We start from the raw sequence: 14,407 nt of genomic DNA, 5'->3' as shown, positions 1-14,407 counted from the left end.
AACTAATCCAAGCACCACAAACTGTAAATCTCACTTCTCTGCTTTTCCTTTAATTAATGCCTTCATGCAAAAAATCAAATCCTGCTGTGTGGGTGAAGGTGGCTGATAAAGGAAAGTGTGGGAGAGAATGTGCCCTTTTCCTGTTTCCAGAAGCCTGGACAGCTTTGTATGTGTCAAAATTGGTCTCTCAGGCTTTCTAGATATTGCCAGACACTACTCCATCTCCCTTATATCCTAAGATTACCATATTTACTATGATGATTAATCTGCACTCAGAGTACATGGTTATGCTGAACTTTCGAAGAAGCATTTTGATGACATCTTTCTGTCATGTAGTTGTCCATTTTTATCAGTTGAATCTCTGCTGAAACAGTGACATCTTTGCTATGTTGCGAAGAACTGATACAGGAAATTGAGAATTGCTTCTTGTAAATTGTAGGTACAATCTTTGATTGAAGCTACTTAGGTCTCACCTGAACTTTTTCAAAACTAAAGTTTGTAAAGCAATTCTTGCCTTTCTGAGGCCATCTGACAGAATTCTCATGTACTTGATCGAGGTTACATTTTTGTGTAAAACCTTTGTAACCTTCTTGAATATAACAATAAGTGGAAAAAATAGTAGGGTGAAGACTCCACTGCTTAAAAATAGTTACTTGCTTTGAAGTACTTGCTAGTTCCTGTGCGAGTGGGAATGTAATCTTTCTCAGCGTTGGGCCCTGGTCTTTGCTCCTGAGCTTTCTCAGCTTCACTGATGTTGGCAGAAGCTGACCATGACTTTGTATTTACAGAGGAACAAAGATGTGCACATGCAGAATACTAACCAGGTTCCACACCACCCCCTGCACCCCAGTTCTTTAAGGTTGAGACAACTAGAAAGATGTTTTGCGTAAACCGTGTTATAAGCACTCTGTGGAAGTGGCAGTGCTTTGATGTTGATGAAGCAGCTATTAGTAACTTAGCATGCAGCTTCTTTTTGAGATAGCTAGAAAGAGAAATGATTTTAGGTATGCAGTGAGCCATAATAAGCCATAAGCAGATTTTTATTTTTTTAATTTTTCAAATAATTGCAGAATACCTTAAGAGTTCTGAAAACAGCAGAAAGAATTTACTAGTTTCTTAGGTGTTTTACAATTTGTAGCTTATTTTCTTATGATATTTTTCTTGTCTTTCTATAGGGCTGAAAGACACACAGGACTCTTCATGGATATAGTTGATACATTTAACCATTTAATTCCTACTGAACACTTAGATGATGCCCTATTTCTAGGATCCAACCTGGAGAATGAAATCTGTGAGGACTTTAGTACAAGTCAGAATGTCTTAGAGGATTCGCTGAAGAACATGCTCAGCGATAAGGATCCTATGCTAGGATCTGCAAGTGCCCAGTTCTGTTTGCCTGTTTTGGATAGCAATGATCCCAATTTCCAGATGCCTTGTTCAACAGGTAAATCTTATAATTTTTTAAGATTACAGTTTTAAATACAGTAATACTTCAGTGCCAATCCTTTTTCCGTAATGTAGAAATAACAACTTCGGATTTCTGTCTCTTCCCTGCCGCTTTTGTTGTGCTGTTTACATGCTTGGCATGTACAACGTGCGGTTCTTTTTAATCTGGTCTGAGACAAAAGTAATTTGGGCTTTGACTTGAGTATGTGTAAATTATTCCCAATTAAAGTTGTGATTTGTTTAGCATAACAACTGTGCCTCGTGGAGTTGCTAGGTGTTTTCAAAAATTTGACAGTTTGGGATGAGCCATAGGAGTGTTTGAGGTGAACTAGATTGCTTCTCTAATGTCAGGGTTACTTTGTCAGAACTGGAAGTTCTACTTCTTAGTTGATACTGAGTGCGTGTTGTGCTTTGGTTGTCTTGAAGCAAAACATTGGAACAGTAATACTACTGGTTATTGTTCAGAAACACCTGATTTGGAAACACGTTAGAACAAAGTTTTAAATAAAAATCATGTTGGGAGTTATGGAGCAGTTTTGAGAGACTGGAAAAAACTATTCTAACTTTGGAGAAGAGTTGGGAGAAAATTATATTCTAAAATGATGTATGTTGTAAACAGGTTTTTTTTATTAATTTGACTACAAGTTTTGAATTTTTTTTTTGATTCATTGCCATTGCCAAAAAATGTTGTAGATTAGTGCAGAGAACTGATCACACTGACTTTTTTTCTATTAACTTTTGTGAACTATTTCTGAAAATCTTGATCTATTCCTAGCATAATATATTCTGTTTCTACTAACAGACTAAATTCTCACCTTCATTAGATCGAGTGCTGTTATGGCTTAGAGATTAATTTGCCTAAATAAAAGTTGTTACTGATTGAAGCAGTGACCCAGTGAGCTACAGAACCAAAAGAAGACTTTTGTTCTTTTACTGCTTTAGTACAATGTGATTTGAGGCCGTCTTTAATATTTTTGTTTGCTCTTGTAATAGTTCATATCCTTACACTCTTTTGTCTTTAGCCTAAAGGTAAAATGCATTTTATCAGTTTTAACGTGCAGCTGAACCAATTTTCCTCTCTCATGCCAACATGAAACCAGGAAAAAACATATCTCTGCCATCATTTTGTAAATTTGACTGGCTTTTAATTTTTGTTTCATTCAGTCAGGATACAGCTGGATGTTTTAGAAGTTATGGGGAGATATCTGAGGGCTTGTGGTACGCTAGTTAAATATTTCTCCTAAAAGTGATCAGCAGTGGAATAATGAATACTGCAGATGTTTAAATAATTTTTAAGCTTGCTATTCATTTAAATAAGTGAACTAACTCAATTAATTGTGGCTACTATTTTAGTCTGCAGGGAATCAAAACTGAAAACACGACTGAAAGTGGTGGAGTCCTCATATCTGGAGGATATTTAAGAGACGTGGACATGGCATTAAGGGACATTGTTTATTGTAATTATATTATGCTTATTATTTGTTTATTTTATTGTTTATTGATGGGACTTGGTAGGTCAGGTTGATGGTTGGACATGGTAATCTTGAAGGTGCTTTCCAATCTAGGTGATTCTATGATCCTATATCTTTAAAGCTGAATTTGAGTACATTTCTGTGAAAGGAGCTTTGAGAAGGGCAGGTGTCAGGCCTGTGTAACCACTTAACAGATTTGTAATAACCATTTTTCTGCTAGTCTCAGTTATGGGTCGATGTACTGCCCTTTTGCTTGCTGATGAGTTGACATCAGTCCTTGATAAACATTATTTACAGGCCTAAAACAAAGTGATTGCTTGCCAACACTGCACCAGTCTTGCTCAGCTTTTGTGTTTATATTGCATATCATTCACCTGGAATGAGCTTTCTGTTACTGCTGAGCTCTTTTCAAGGTGGTGATCTTCCTATATGTAATGGATGTTGATAGCATCTTAGCTGTACAACCCCTAAACAATTTAAGTACTTGTCTATGAAACAGAGCTGCTTTGATTTTTAAGTTTAATTTCCAATTGCTGCTTGTTAGCGGCATTTCCACAGAAAATGTTCAAGCTGTTCTATAGATTGGATTATATGTGATTCTTATGGGAAGAGTATTAGCATCATAGTCAGCACTGACAAATACCAAAGGGGATGTGAATAGATATCTGTTGCTTGTGTCTTGATAGGAGGAACTTTGTCAGTGCCTTGTCCTACATCCAGTTTGTGCCGGATCTAATTTTTTTGTTCAATTAGATGACATTATTGATCTTAATCTACTCTGAGCTTGCTCTTTAGTTGCCACAAAGTAATGGGATGGGGTTGTCTTGTTCAACATTGATTGAATGATTGGTGTTTGGAGAAGAAAAGATCGTTTCCAGGTCTGCTAATGACTTTGAGTAGAGATGGAAGTAATTTTTCATTACTTTTTGTAAGATAGAAAGGGCATGGGTCAAATCAGCATTTGTTATGCTGAAATCCTTTCAGGATGTGTCTGAAAAGTGAGTGCTAAACAGTGAAGATGTAGTTAGGTTGCTGGTTTGTGGGATTAAACAAAGCAGATTTCTGCTTCTGTAGCACACCTGGGAAGATTTTTATTTCAGTAATCAAGGTACAGACCATTGGCAAATCTTAGTCCTCAACTGCAGTTCTTGGGAACTTTGTAGTAATGAAAGTTGCTTATTGTGACCTATTGAAATAGGTTTTAGCAGTAAGACCCAGTGTCACTAGTAGAAGTTGACAAACTGCTGTCTTTGCCAGTTAGGAGACAGAATTTGATGAAGTGAGGCTTTCAAGAGTGAAATGAAACACTCAAAGCGTGGCGTGTAGGGTACTTGTAGGTGTGTTTCTGGTTCTGATCATCTGTATGGCAGAATGTTAGTTCTCCCAAAAATGAAATAATCAATGCAGATTAATTATGTGGAATAGCTCCCACCTGTCTTTCATGTTTGAGTACTGTGTGTGTGTGTGATGTGGTAGTTTTGGTTTTGTTTTAAATTGTGTTTCCTTCTTATCATTTTTCTTTAATCAGAAGTGGAAAATATGAAGCTTAGGGTATGACATTTCTCTTCAGAGCAACACCTTCTTTTCACTCTTGTTTGATAGCATAGTGATAGGTTTTGTTCTGTTATTTCTTGCTGTAAGATATATGGAAATTTATCCACTAATTTTATGACCTTGTGAGCTTAGCAGATCAGACTGAAAACACTTGTAGTAGAGATTGTATGGTTTCATTCATTGCAAGTAATGCAGTGATTTGCCACTCATTTACAAAGATGTTGACTTGCAATCAACAGCTGCAGAATGGCGATTTTCATCTTGTGTTGTTGAATTGAGTATGGCTGTATGTGCATACATATATAATATATATGCATAATGAAACTAAATAAGCAGCATTCATACCAAATGGACATTTCTAGCTCTTGTAACTCTGTAGTTTTTCAGGATGTCACTCACTGGAGTAGTTTGATGTATTATGTATTACACATGTAGTAGGATGAATGGGATTTGAATTGCCTAACATTCAGAGATGTTTCTGGATTTCATAATAGAATCAAACTTTTAACTAGTGTGTTTTATAAGTATGTTTATCACAGAAGTACTTCTAATAAATTATGTGGAAGACTGGCCCTATACGAGAGCGTGCAGAGGCTGTTGGGAGCTATAGCACTTTTTTCCTGTCCCTCTGGATTGCTACTTGGAAATGGTTTGCTCCAGGTGCAGTCAGTCTGTTCTTTCTAGCTTTAGCCTGTGTGTTCATGAGTACTGTTGAAGGCATTACCTCTGCTAAAATTGTGATCACATACTAAACGTTTGGTGTCAAAATGATTGTTCTGATTACAAATACTTTTTAATAATTGGCTGGATGTTTTAGATACTTCAGGCTGTTTTCTCTAAAAAGAAACATACATCCATTTTTTTTTTCTTCCTTGCATATAAAGTAATTTTGAATGTAACTTCTAGATTGCAACCCAAAATGAGTTACAGTTTCAATATTTTTACCTTTTTACCTTCCTTCCTCTAAGCTACACAGTGTCTTGTGACCAAGGTGGTAACCTTTCTGTGTAAAATTGAGTTTGCTGCGTTGGTGTCAGATTGAGAATTTGGAAGATGTTTTGCATGTTTTTTTTTGGTTTTTTTTTTTTTTTTTGTGTTTTTATTTTTTTTGGGGGGTAGGTAATGAACTGTCAGTTTTCCACACTGTTGGTCCTTCTGCAGAGTTTACTTCTTTCTTTGGAACAGGGAGAGGAGTTGAATCTTCGGCAACAGTACAAAACAGGAATAGTGGAACATTATTCGATGTGATTAGCTAAGCAAAAAACAGACCTTATATCCTCAAAATAAGAACTCCAGTTCTATACTTGAAACTTAACCTTGTCAAAAATGTGTCAGAAATTTGAATATTTCTGTCTAATTTTGGCTGAGAATAATAATTTCAAAGATGTTGCTGATATTTTACGTATTCTCTTTCTCTTGCCTTCCTCCATCAAGTAAGGCCTGTTTGCCTCAATTATACATTGGTGAAGAATTTATCACAGTTTTGTTTTAACACATGCAAAATTTACGAATATTTTTAATATGCTATTCTATTAGTGTCAAACACACGAAAAGATGGCACAGCAGAGTATTTTGGAAATATATACACTTTGCAAGTAACAGAGACTCAAAATATTAAGGTGATAGTGGTATTTCTTCCAGTATATATATATACTGGAATATACATATATATATGTATATTGACTATGACCCTTTTTTTCCTTCTTTGCAGCTTCTTCAGTTGTATGCTAGTGTACACCTTTTCTGTTCTGATATGATTTTTTTCTTATTTTTCCTTCTTCCTACTTGATTTTCTATCACTTATACCTCTTTCTTTATTTCTGTAGATGCTTATTACTAAGATAATCTCTAGTTATTTATTAATAAGATAATCTCTTTCTGTCTGTATCTGCTTTGGTTGGTTTCCTCTTTCCAAATCTGTATCTCTGCCTCGTCTTCCCTTTCATAATTCAATTTTCTCATCTCCCCTGTATCTGTTACTATTTTCTGTCATTTTTTCCTTTCCCAGCAGGGTTCTGTGTTGAGTGCTCCTCATCCCACCTCACGTGGCTGTAGTAACTGAGTTGTAGCTCAGGTGGTTTGAAATAAACAAGATTCTGTGCTTCAAATTCACTCCATAAAATTAAAGCTACAGCACAGAGTCTTGTAAGTATGAAAATATTTTCATTCTAATATTTCAAACTGTCAATAGTAATCTGAATGTATCCCTTGTGTTAATGAAGAAGGGTGTTAAATTAGATTAACTTGTATAAGAACATGTAAAATCTGATGCTTTAATGAGCTGTGAAATCTGTTCTAGAACTGTTCCAGAAGTTTTCTGAATAGTCCTTATTTGTCACACTATCTTCAGTATTAGTGTAGTTCTGCATTAAAGGGTCAGAAGGAGATGAGGGTGGTCTCTTCCCCATGCTCACTCCCTGTCCTTGGAGACTTTTGAGGCAGGGCTGGATCAGGCTCTGGGCAACCTGATCTAACTGTGGGTGTCCTGGTTCATTGCAGGGAAGTTGAACTAGATGACCTTTAAAGGTCCCTTCCAAGGCTAATGATTCTGTGATTCTGTAGTTTTGTAGGAATATTGTTCTAATAAAACAACAGATGCCAGTGTTGTGCTGTTGAAGGAATGTAATCTTTCAGAACACAAGAACGGGTAGCCTGAGTTAGGATCCATCTTGTTCAGTTTCCTAATGCTGGCTGTTGTCCAAGACAGATATTAAGGAGAAAATAAAGTCTGACGGGGCAGTCAGTGTCACATTTTCCCCAGTGTGTAGCTTATAGTAAATAAGTAATTAAAGAACATGTGGTTGAGTAGAGTAACACTAGCTTTATCAGTCCTGTGCAGCTTGTGTGATATCTGTGTGTATGCATTAAGATAGCTGCGTGGCTTGAAAAGAGTTGCCAGTAATTTTCAGAAATATGCTTTTCCTCTAACCAGAGGTAATACAATGCAGTAACTAAATAAGATGGTTAAAATTAAATGAGTGACAGTAATTTGTCAGCTAAAGAAACTTCTAGCTTTCAGCTCCTGACAGCTTTCTAATTGCAGAGGTCCAGAATGCAGTTCACCAGGTGCCAAATTCAGCCTTTATTTAAAAGGCTATTTAAAAACTTCCTAATTTTTGAACTTGGAAAAAAAAATCTTTGTTAGTTCATCCTGTCATGTACCCGTGGGTTGAATGACAGTCTTGACAGGCCTGGTTATTCATCAGTGCTTGGCTTTTAGCAATCTTTTACAACCTCTTTTTTTTGTTTGTTTGTTTTTAATGCTCATTATTGCAGTGGCTTCATGAGAGCTTTTAAAGCAGAAATTCAGAGTTTCAGAGGCAATCTGAAAATTCTAACTTTTCTATTAGTTTCTTGCTTTTTTGATTTCTACGATAAATGCATTAAATCTAAGCAACCTTAAGTCAGCAACTGATTAAAAAAAATTAGCTTATTTCTGTTGTTTAAGTTTTGCCTTTAAAATTCTTCTGCCTAAGTGCCTGGATAGTGAGGAATAGGGTAACTTGCTTAGAGTCTAGTGTTGTATTTGTAAGACTCTTCTATGTGTTTTTATAAAATTGCTTCAGTCTTTGGCTTGATCTCACAAATTTCGCATCCTACAGGGACCAGGATTCATTAATCACACATAGGATCTTGGGATAGGAGAGGCTACCATTGCAGAACCAGACTTAGAGAAGGTGAGGAGAATGGCTGGTACAGTGGCCTGACTGCCTCTTAGGAAACCTATTTTCAAGAGCAACCTCTGGGATCCTTCTCAGGTTAGTGGAGGATAGGAATTGGACAATGTTCTCTAACTCTGGCTGGGAGACTTGTGCATGCTGCACTCAATACCCTTCCAAAAATGGGTTGTAGGTGGAGATGTGTGATGTGGGTGGGACTTGCAGTTTCGAAATTGTATCTCATGAGAAAACTCTGGTTTTTGAAGTCCATTGTTCTTCTGGATCAGCTTTTTCTACTGTTTATCTTTCTTCACCTTTTCTTAAATGAAAAGGAGCAATGAGGGACAGCTGATCCTATTAAAACTGGGGACCTTCCTGTGGCATAAAAAACAATAAAAATGCGAGTCCACCAGAAAGCTATGAGGACTATCTGCAGAAATTTTAAGCATTGGGTCATAGTTTCTTCTACACTAAAACTGCCTCACATGGGAATTTTTTGTCTTGCCTATCTTCATTTTTTTTCCTTTTTGTTTGTTTTAAATGGCTTTTTACTTATTTTTCCCTGTCTCTTTCACTACCTTGCTTAGCCCTACAGCTGCAACACATTTTGTTCATTTTAAGTTTTAGGCTCTATCTTGTTTTTTTCTTTTTTGTTTTCTTTTTCCCCCCAGTTATTGGTCTTGATGATATTATGGATGAAGAAGGAGTTAAAGAGAGTGGTAATGATGCTATTGATGAAGATGAGTTAACTGTACCCAGCCGGAATTTGAGGAGCCGTCTAGAAGAAACATCAGTTGCATCACCCAGGAAATCACCACGTTTAATGGCACAAGGTGGTCATTCAATAGGTTATGCATGTTTTTGCACATTCAAGGTCAACTAAATTTTTATAATCCCTTCCTAATGTTTATACATGATAAATGAAGCTTAATATTTGATCATGTGAATTAGAGTACAGGCTGTTTTTTATACACTGTAGCTAGAATTCGGTATCAGTAGGGTGTATATATACATAAATCAGTGTGGTTCTTTAATAAAACTGTTATATTTTCAAACAATATTAGAAAATTAAACTAACATGGCTATTTATTTTGGATTAAAAATTTTAATTCTGTTATTTTTGTGTATTCTTTTTGTTTTAAATTAAGTTAAAATAGTAATCTTTCATACAGACATCTCAACATGCTTAATACTTACTTCAATTACATACTTAAATTCTGCATGATTTTGCTTATGGTAATGATTTGTGATTATGCCAAATGTTTATGATTAGGGATTTTTTGAACTTATTCAGCTGGTGGAGTTATTGACAGCCCTACTTCTTCCTCCATAGCGTACTCTGAGTTAAAAAGATAAAATTAATTGATAGAAAAATGGGAATTTAAGGAAGAGTCTGTTACGAAGCTGGTGAATATATGCCTTTTTAAAAACATAGTGAAATTGATGATTGCTTAAAATTTGAAAAGATGTCATCAAGTGAGGCTGTTACTGACTTTCAGATTTGTTTATTGTGCTTTCTAAAAACCTTCTAAACATTACAGCTATACTTCTAATCACAATATTATCTAGACGTCATTTTTATTTAGAGTAGATAAAGTTCAGTGCTAGAAAAGTAGCGGGTTTTAATTCTTTTTCATCAGAGGTTCATCAGAAGTTTTTTTCATATGCTATTTGCAATTTTAACAGCTGTTAGAGTAATGAAACTCTTAGATTCAAACTGTTGTGTTTTTGTTTAATGTATTAAAACAGTTGTTTCACTAAACTTGAGTTCCCTTCATGCCTGGTATTATAAGTAAGGCTAAATCATTTCTGTTCTAGGTTATTCTTGTGTTTGCAAATAGCAGTATACAGTAAAGTTAAGATGTTTTCTTTTTGCCTTCGTAGAGCCAGTCCGGAGTTTGCGACAGAGCACACTGGCCAAGCGTTCAAATATTGCACCCGTAGCTAGTACCAAGAAATCATCTGTGAAAAGTGGATCTGCCACCAAAACAGGACAGAAACAGCAAGACAAAAGTCCAGCTAAAGAGGCAGATGTTGCCACACCCCTGAAAGTGGAACAGCCTAAAGAAGTTAGGCGTAGTACAAGGAGATCAGGACAGACGGAAGGAACAGTAGCAGCTTCCCAGAGTACAAAAAGTATTCCTAGTCCTGAAGAGGTAAATGAAGTGAAGTCCGAACCCCTTGAGCAGGCAAAAGTTGAGGAAACATCCCAAGAGTTAAGTTCTAATTCTGCAGGATCTTGTACTCTTCCTAAAGAAACAAAGGAAATATCAGAGATTGCTGCAAAGGCCGAGTCTGGGAATGTTGATTCAGTTTGTCCTGCAGATACTGAAATTACTGCACTTAATGATGAAGCAAATGATGTGAATGATTCAATGGGCTCTGAAGCTTCTTCAGAAGAAAAGGCTGAAAATAAAACAGTGGAATTGGAGAAGATAACAGAAGAGCAAAGTGAGCAAACTGGAAAAACTAATGATCTGTCTAGCGTTTGTGTGAATCATAGTGAAATTCATGAGACCTTTTCCAATTTGTCTGGCTCTGTAGAAGATGGGGTTGAATGTAGATTGGGTTCCTGCAGTGTGGAACTCCCAGATGAAAATAGATTGTCAGTAAAAGAATGTGTAACAGAGGCTGTGGATGATGGCAAGGGACTGGAGAAAACTGTAACTTCAGTAGAGAAATTACTGGACAGTACAGAATTTGATAATAAAGACTTGAAAAGTGAAGAGTTTACTTCTGTTGACCCAGGAAATAGCATTTTAGAAAGCACTGTTCTTGACCATACAAGCCAAAATGTACAGCAACAGATCAACAGTACGACGGTAGAAGACTCTGACACATTAAAATTTCAGGTTGATGATAAACAAATTAACATTCCATCAAAATGTGAAAAGAACATGAAACCTCGGCAGAGTAAATCTGTAGTAGAAAATAAGCAAGATATGACTGTGGGTGCTGAACAGAAATCAAGTACAACGCAACAGGATGTGAAGCATTCAAGAACAAGAGCTGATTCTACTGTTTCAGGTCTTCACAGTTCATCTTCAGCAAGTCTCAAACGGAATGCAGAAGAACAAGAAAGTCATCAGCATCCAAATAACCCTGTTAAAATTAGGAAGAAACAAACTGATCTGGCTTTGAAAACAAAGAGTCGTCTTACATCAGCCTCGGTAAAAAAGCAGGCTAATACAATGCTGAAGAAAATACCTCGAGTCCAGGCTTCTGGGCTTGTGCATAAGTCATCAATTCAGAAAGCAATTGAGAAATCTACTCAAAGCAGTTCTAAAGATACCCACTACTCTGGGCATCCAATACCAGGACATATTTCAAATCTTGGTCAAAAGCAAGCCCAGAAACACCAGTTTGCTTCTGTGCTAAAAACAAATAGTTCTACAAAGGAAGAGCTAGAGGCAAAAGATGCCGCTACGGTAGAACATCTGAAGGAGGATGATAAAGAAAAAAACAAATCAAAAAGAACTGATAAGAATCTTCAGCCTCGCCAGAGAAGAAGTAGCAAAAGTCTTTCACTTGATGAACCCCCGTTGTTCATTCCAGATAACATTTCAACTGTTAAAAGGGAAGGCTTGGAGCATGCCCCTGCTAGTGAAAGCAGACATGTTTGGGTGCCCAACAAGCAGTGTGGCTTTTGCAAAAAGCCACATGGCAACAGGTGTGTGTGGCTTTGTGCCTGCAGAGTTATTTATCGTTGGTCTCAGAAGACTTTTTTTTCCCTTTTATCAATTGTTTCTTACTGCTGGTACCCAAACAAAAGCATAGCCTAGTAATGGTAGCCTGTTATACTGTGAATTGGTTTCATTTGCCCTCATGCACTTTTGTCTTTTGTTTGGAATGTTAGAAACTAGCTTGGCTATATGTTTTTACTAGGAAAGTTTTGTTTGCATCTCAGCCGGAATGTTGTGTATTCTGAACTAACTATTTTTCTCAGAAATCAGACAAAGCTTTCCATGGTCTAGATTCATTTCTTTCCACGTGCTCCTTAAGCTAAAGGTTCACCATCTATCAGAGTTGAATGGTTGTATACACACGATTTTTAGCTGATAGAACTAGGATTGTATTACATAGAGGTGAAGAGGGGAATAGCAAGTTGGGTGGGGAGCAGAAAAGGCTGGGGAAAACATTATGAAACTTTCACATAGGCATACCTGAAATTGCTTTCATATGCAACCTCATTTGCCGTTTAAAGTTGACATCCCTCTGTCACTAAGTGAACTGAAAAAGGCCATTATATTCCAATAATGAGCTGTCAATCCAGGAATAAGAATTCCTTCATTACCACTTTTTTGTTTTAGATTCATTATCTAGTAACTGTTTTTTGCTCATTTAATTTGCAGCTGTAGTATCTGTATTGGTGTTATTAAAAGAGGTAATGATAGGTTTGCTCTGCAAACTTAATTTCATATGCTTTCTTTTAGAAAAACATTATTAGAACTTGTTACCATTTATCCCTCTGTAATACTGTTTTATCTTGTGCAATTGGCATCTCCTCAGTTTAAGCCAGGACTAATCAGTTTGAAGTAAAATTAACAATATAACACATGTACAACCTATGTATTTGTACAGGAATAAGTGCAGCAAACCAATTTGACATTGTCAGGTTTTAGTGCTCTTAGAATGGCATATAACAGTATAATATTTGGATGACCAACTGAGGTCATTGTTGATAGCGGTCATGAATTTTCTCAGATTGTGATTACTGGTATCTCAACCTTTTTAATGTCAGGTTTTGTTCTGTAGGTATTTTTTTTCTTTTTTTTTTTTTTTTCTTCGTTTTTGAGACAGCAACAGCAAAAATTTGTCAGAAGTCTTGATCTAACCAAGTTTCAGCAGAAGATTGTATTACCTAAATTTAGAAAGATATAAGGAATGTGATTGAGATATGCTAATGAGGAAGCTTTCATTATTGAACCTCATACTTAATAATAGAAAAATTAAGACCAGTCCATCATATTCCATTAACACTTTTTAAAAATTAATTTCTATTTTTTTATTTCATAAACCTTTCTGATTCGCTTGATGTTGCTGGGATTGAAGGGGAAGCAGAACTTATATCTGAAGTGTCTTGGTGTTTTTATGTCTGTTTAAGTATTGGTACAAAGCCAAGCAAACATCTTCAGTATTCAATATTAAAATAATAAATTTAATAGTTTTGATGTATTTCTGAGTGAATATCATATCAAAATTATCCAGAGGAATGTTTCCTCCTCCCCGTAATGCACTTTGTGGATTGCATTTCAAGGGATTTTTGTCTTCCTCAGGTAACAGTGCGGTCAGCCAGCCCATTTTGTTTACTTGTATGTTTGTGGTATAGGGGTGAGGAGAAAGAAAAGTGTGACATGATAGAAAAGTATTTTAAAATGGCCGAAGTTTGACAGGGCTAAGATGTGGAACAGTATTTGCAATGGAAATTCTGTTCAGTAGTCACTTTAGAAATTTTTATTAATGCTATGGTACAAATTATTTGTAGAAAAAGTTGAGCTGAATTTGCAGTCTTGTTCATAAATAATGTGCATTACCACTTTGCAATATGCCATAATAATGAAACACACAAAATTTAGGCTACAAAATACTAGACTCGTGAACCTTTTAATCTTCCCTGCAATAAGTACAAACTCACCAACTTATTAACATAATACTAAGCTTGGAGAATTGATTCAGGTCAGAGAGAATGTAGAGATTGTTTCATCAGCCTTGTTTGTGTAGAGAATCCCCAAGCAGGATGCTTATTTAGGCCTTTCACAGCCCCAGGGTAATCTTCCTGTGATCTTCCTATGCTATGCTAGAAGAACAGCACAGGATGGAGGTACTGTTGGGTGCTGTTTTATTTCAGAATTAACTCGAAAAAATTGTATCCAGTTTTCTACAATTGACCACATTTAGAGTTGAAGTAGACTTACCTTATACAGCTGACAGAGGGATTCAGTTGGGAAAGGAGTCCATCCTTGTAACTTTCATGATCAAAAAAACTTTCAAGTTAAAATATGCCTTATCTTATAAGAGTTGTACCTGTTTCTTAATGTTGATAGATCTGATTATTGTTCTTGCTTTGAACAGTAACTGTTTATATTCTGCTTTCTATTTGTCTTGATGCTTATAAGCTGGAACCAACATAGCTGAATTGTATTTTGTATCACCTTTCCCCATAAACTGGGTGATCAGTGCTTGACTTAAAAATTGGTTGTTATAATCTGTTTGCTTGATGGTTTTCTGCTGATTCCTATTCAGAGATTTACTTTTGCAAGATAACTAAATAAGTAG

At 36.1% G+C, this 14,407-nt stretch overlaps 1 protein-coding gene across 1 annotated transcript in view; it reads left to right on the top strand.

Annotated features, from left to right (window-relative positions):
- The first annotated feature begins 1,182 nt into the window (after positions 1-1,182).
- PHF3 (PHD finger protein 3) overlaps positions 1,183-14,407 on the top strand; it is a 37,151-nt gene continuing 23,926 nt past the window's right edge. The window contains exons 1-3 of the mRNA XM_079550877.1: positions 1,183-1,444; positions 8,803-8,964; positions 10,016-11,801. Coding sequence (XP_079407003.1) covers positions 1,201-1,444; positions 8,803-8,964; positions 10,016-11,801 — 2,192 coding nt within the window. The 5' untranslated portion in view covers positions 1,183-1,200. The remainder of the gene's footprint in view (positions 1,445-8,802; positions 8,965-10,015; positions 11,802-14,407) is intronic.

Source organism: Tetrao urogallus (genome assembly GCF_951394365.1).
Source record: "Tetrao urogallus genome assembly, chromosome: 2".
In the NCBI taxonomy this organism is placed as follows: Eukaryota; Metazoa; Chordata; class Aves; order Galliformes; family Phasianidae; genus Tetrao; species Tetrao urogallus.
Note: the sequence above shows the minus strand (reverse complement) of the source record. Positions and strands in the feature narration are given on the sequence as shown.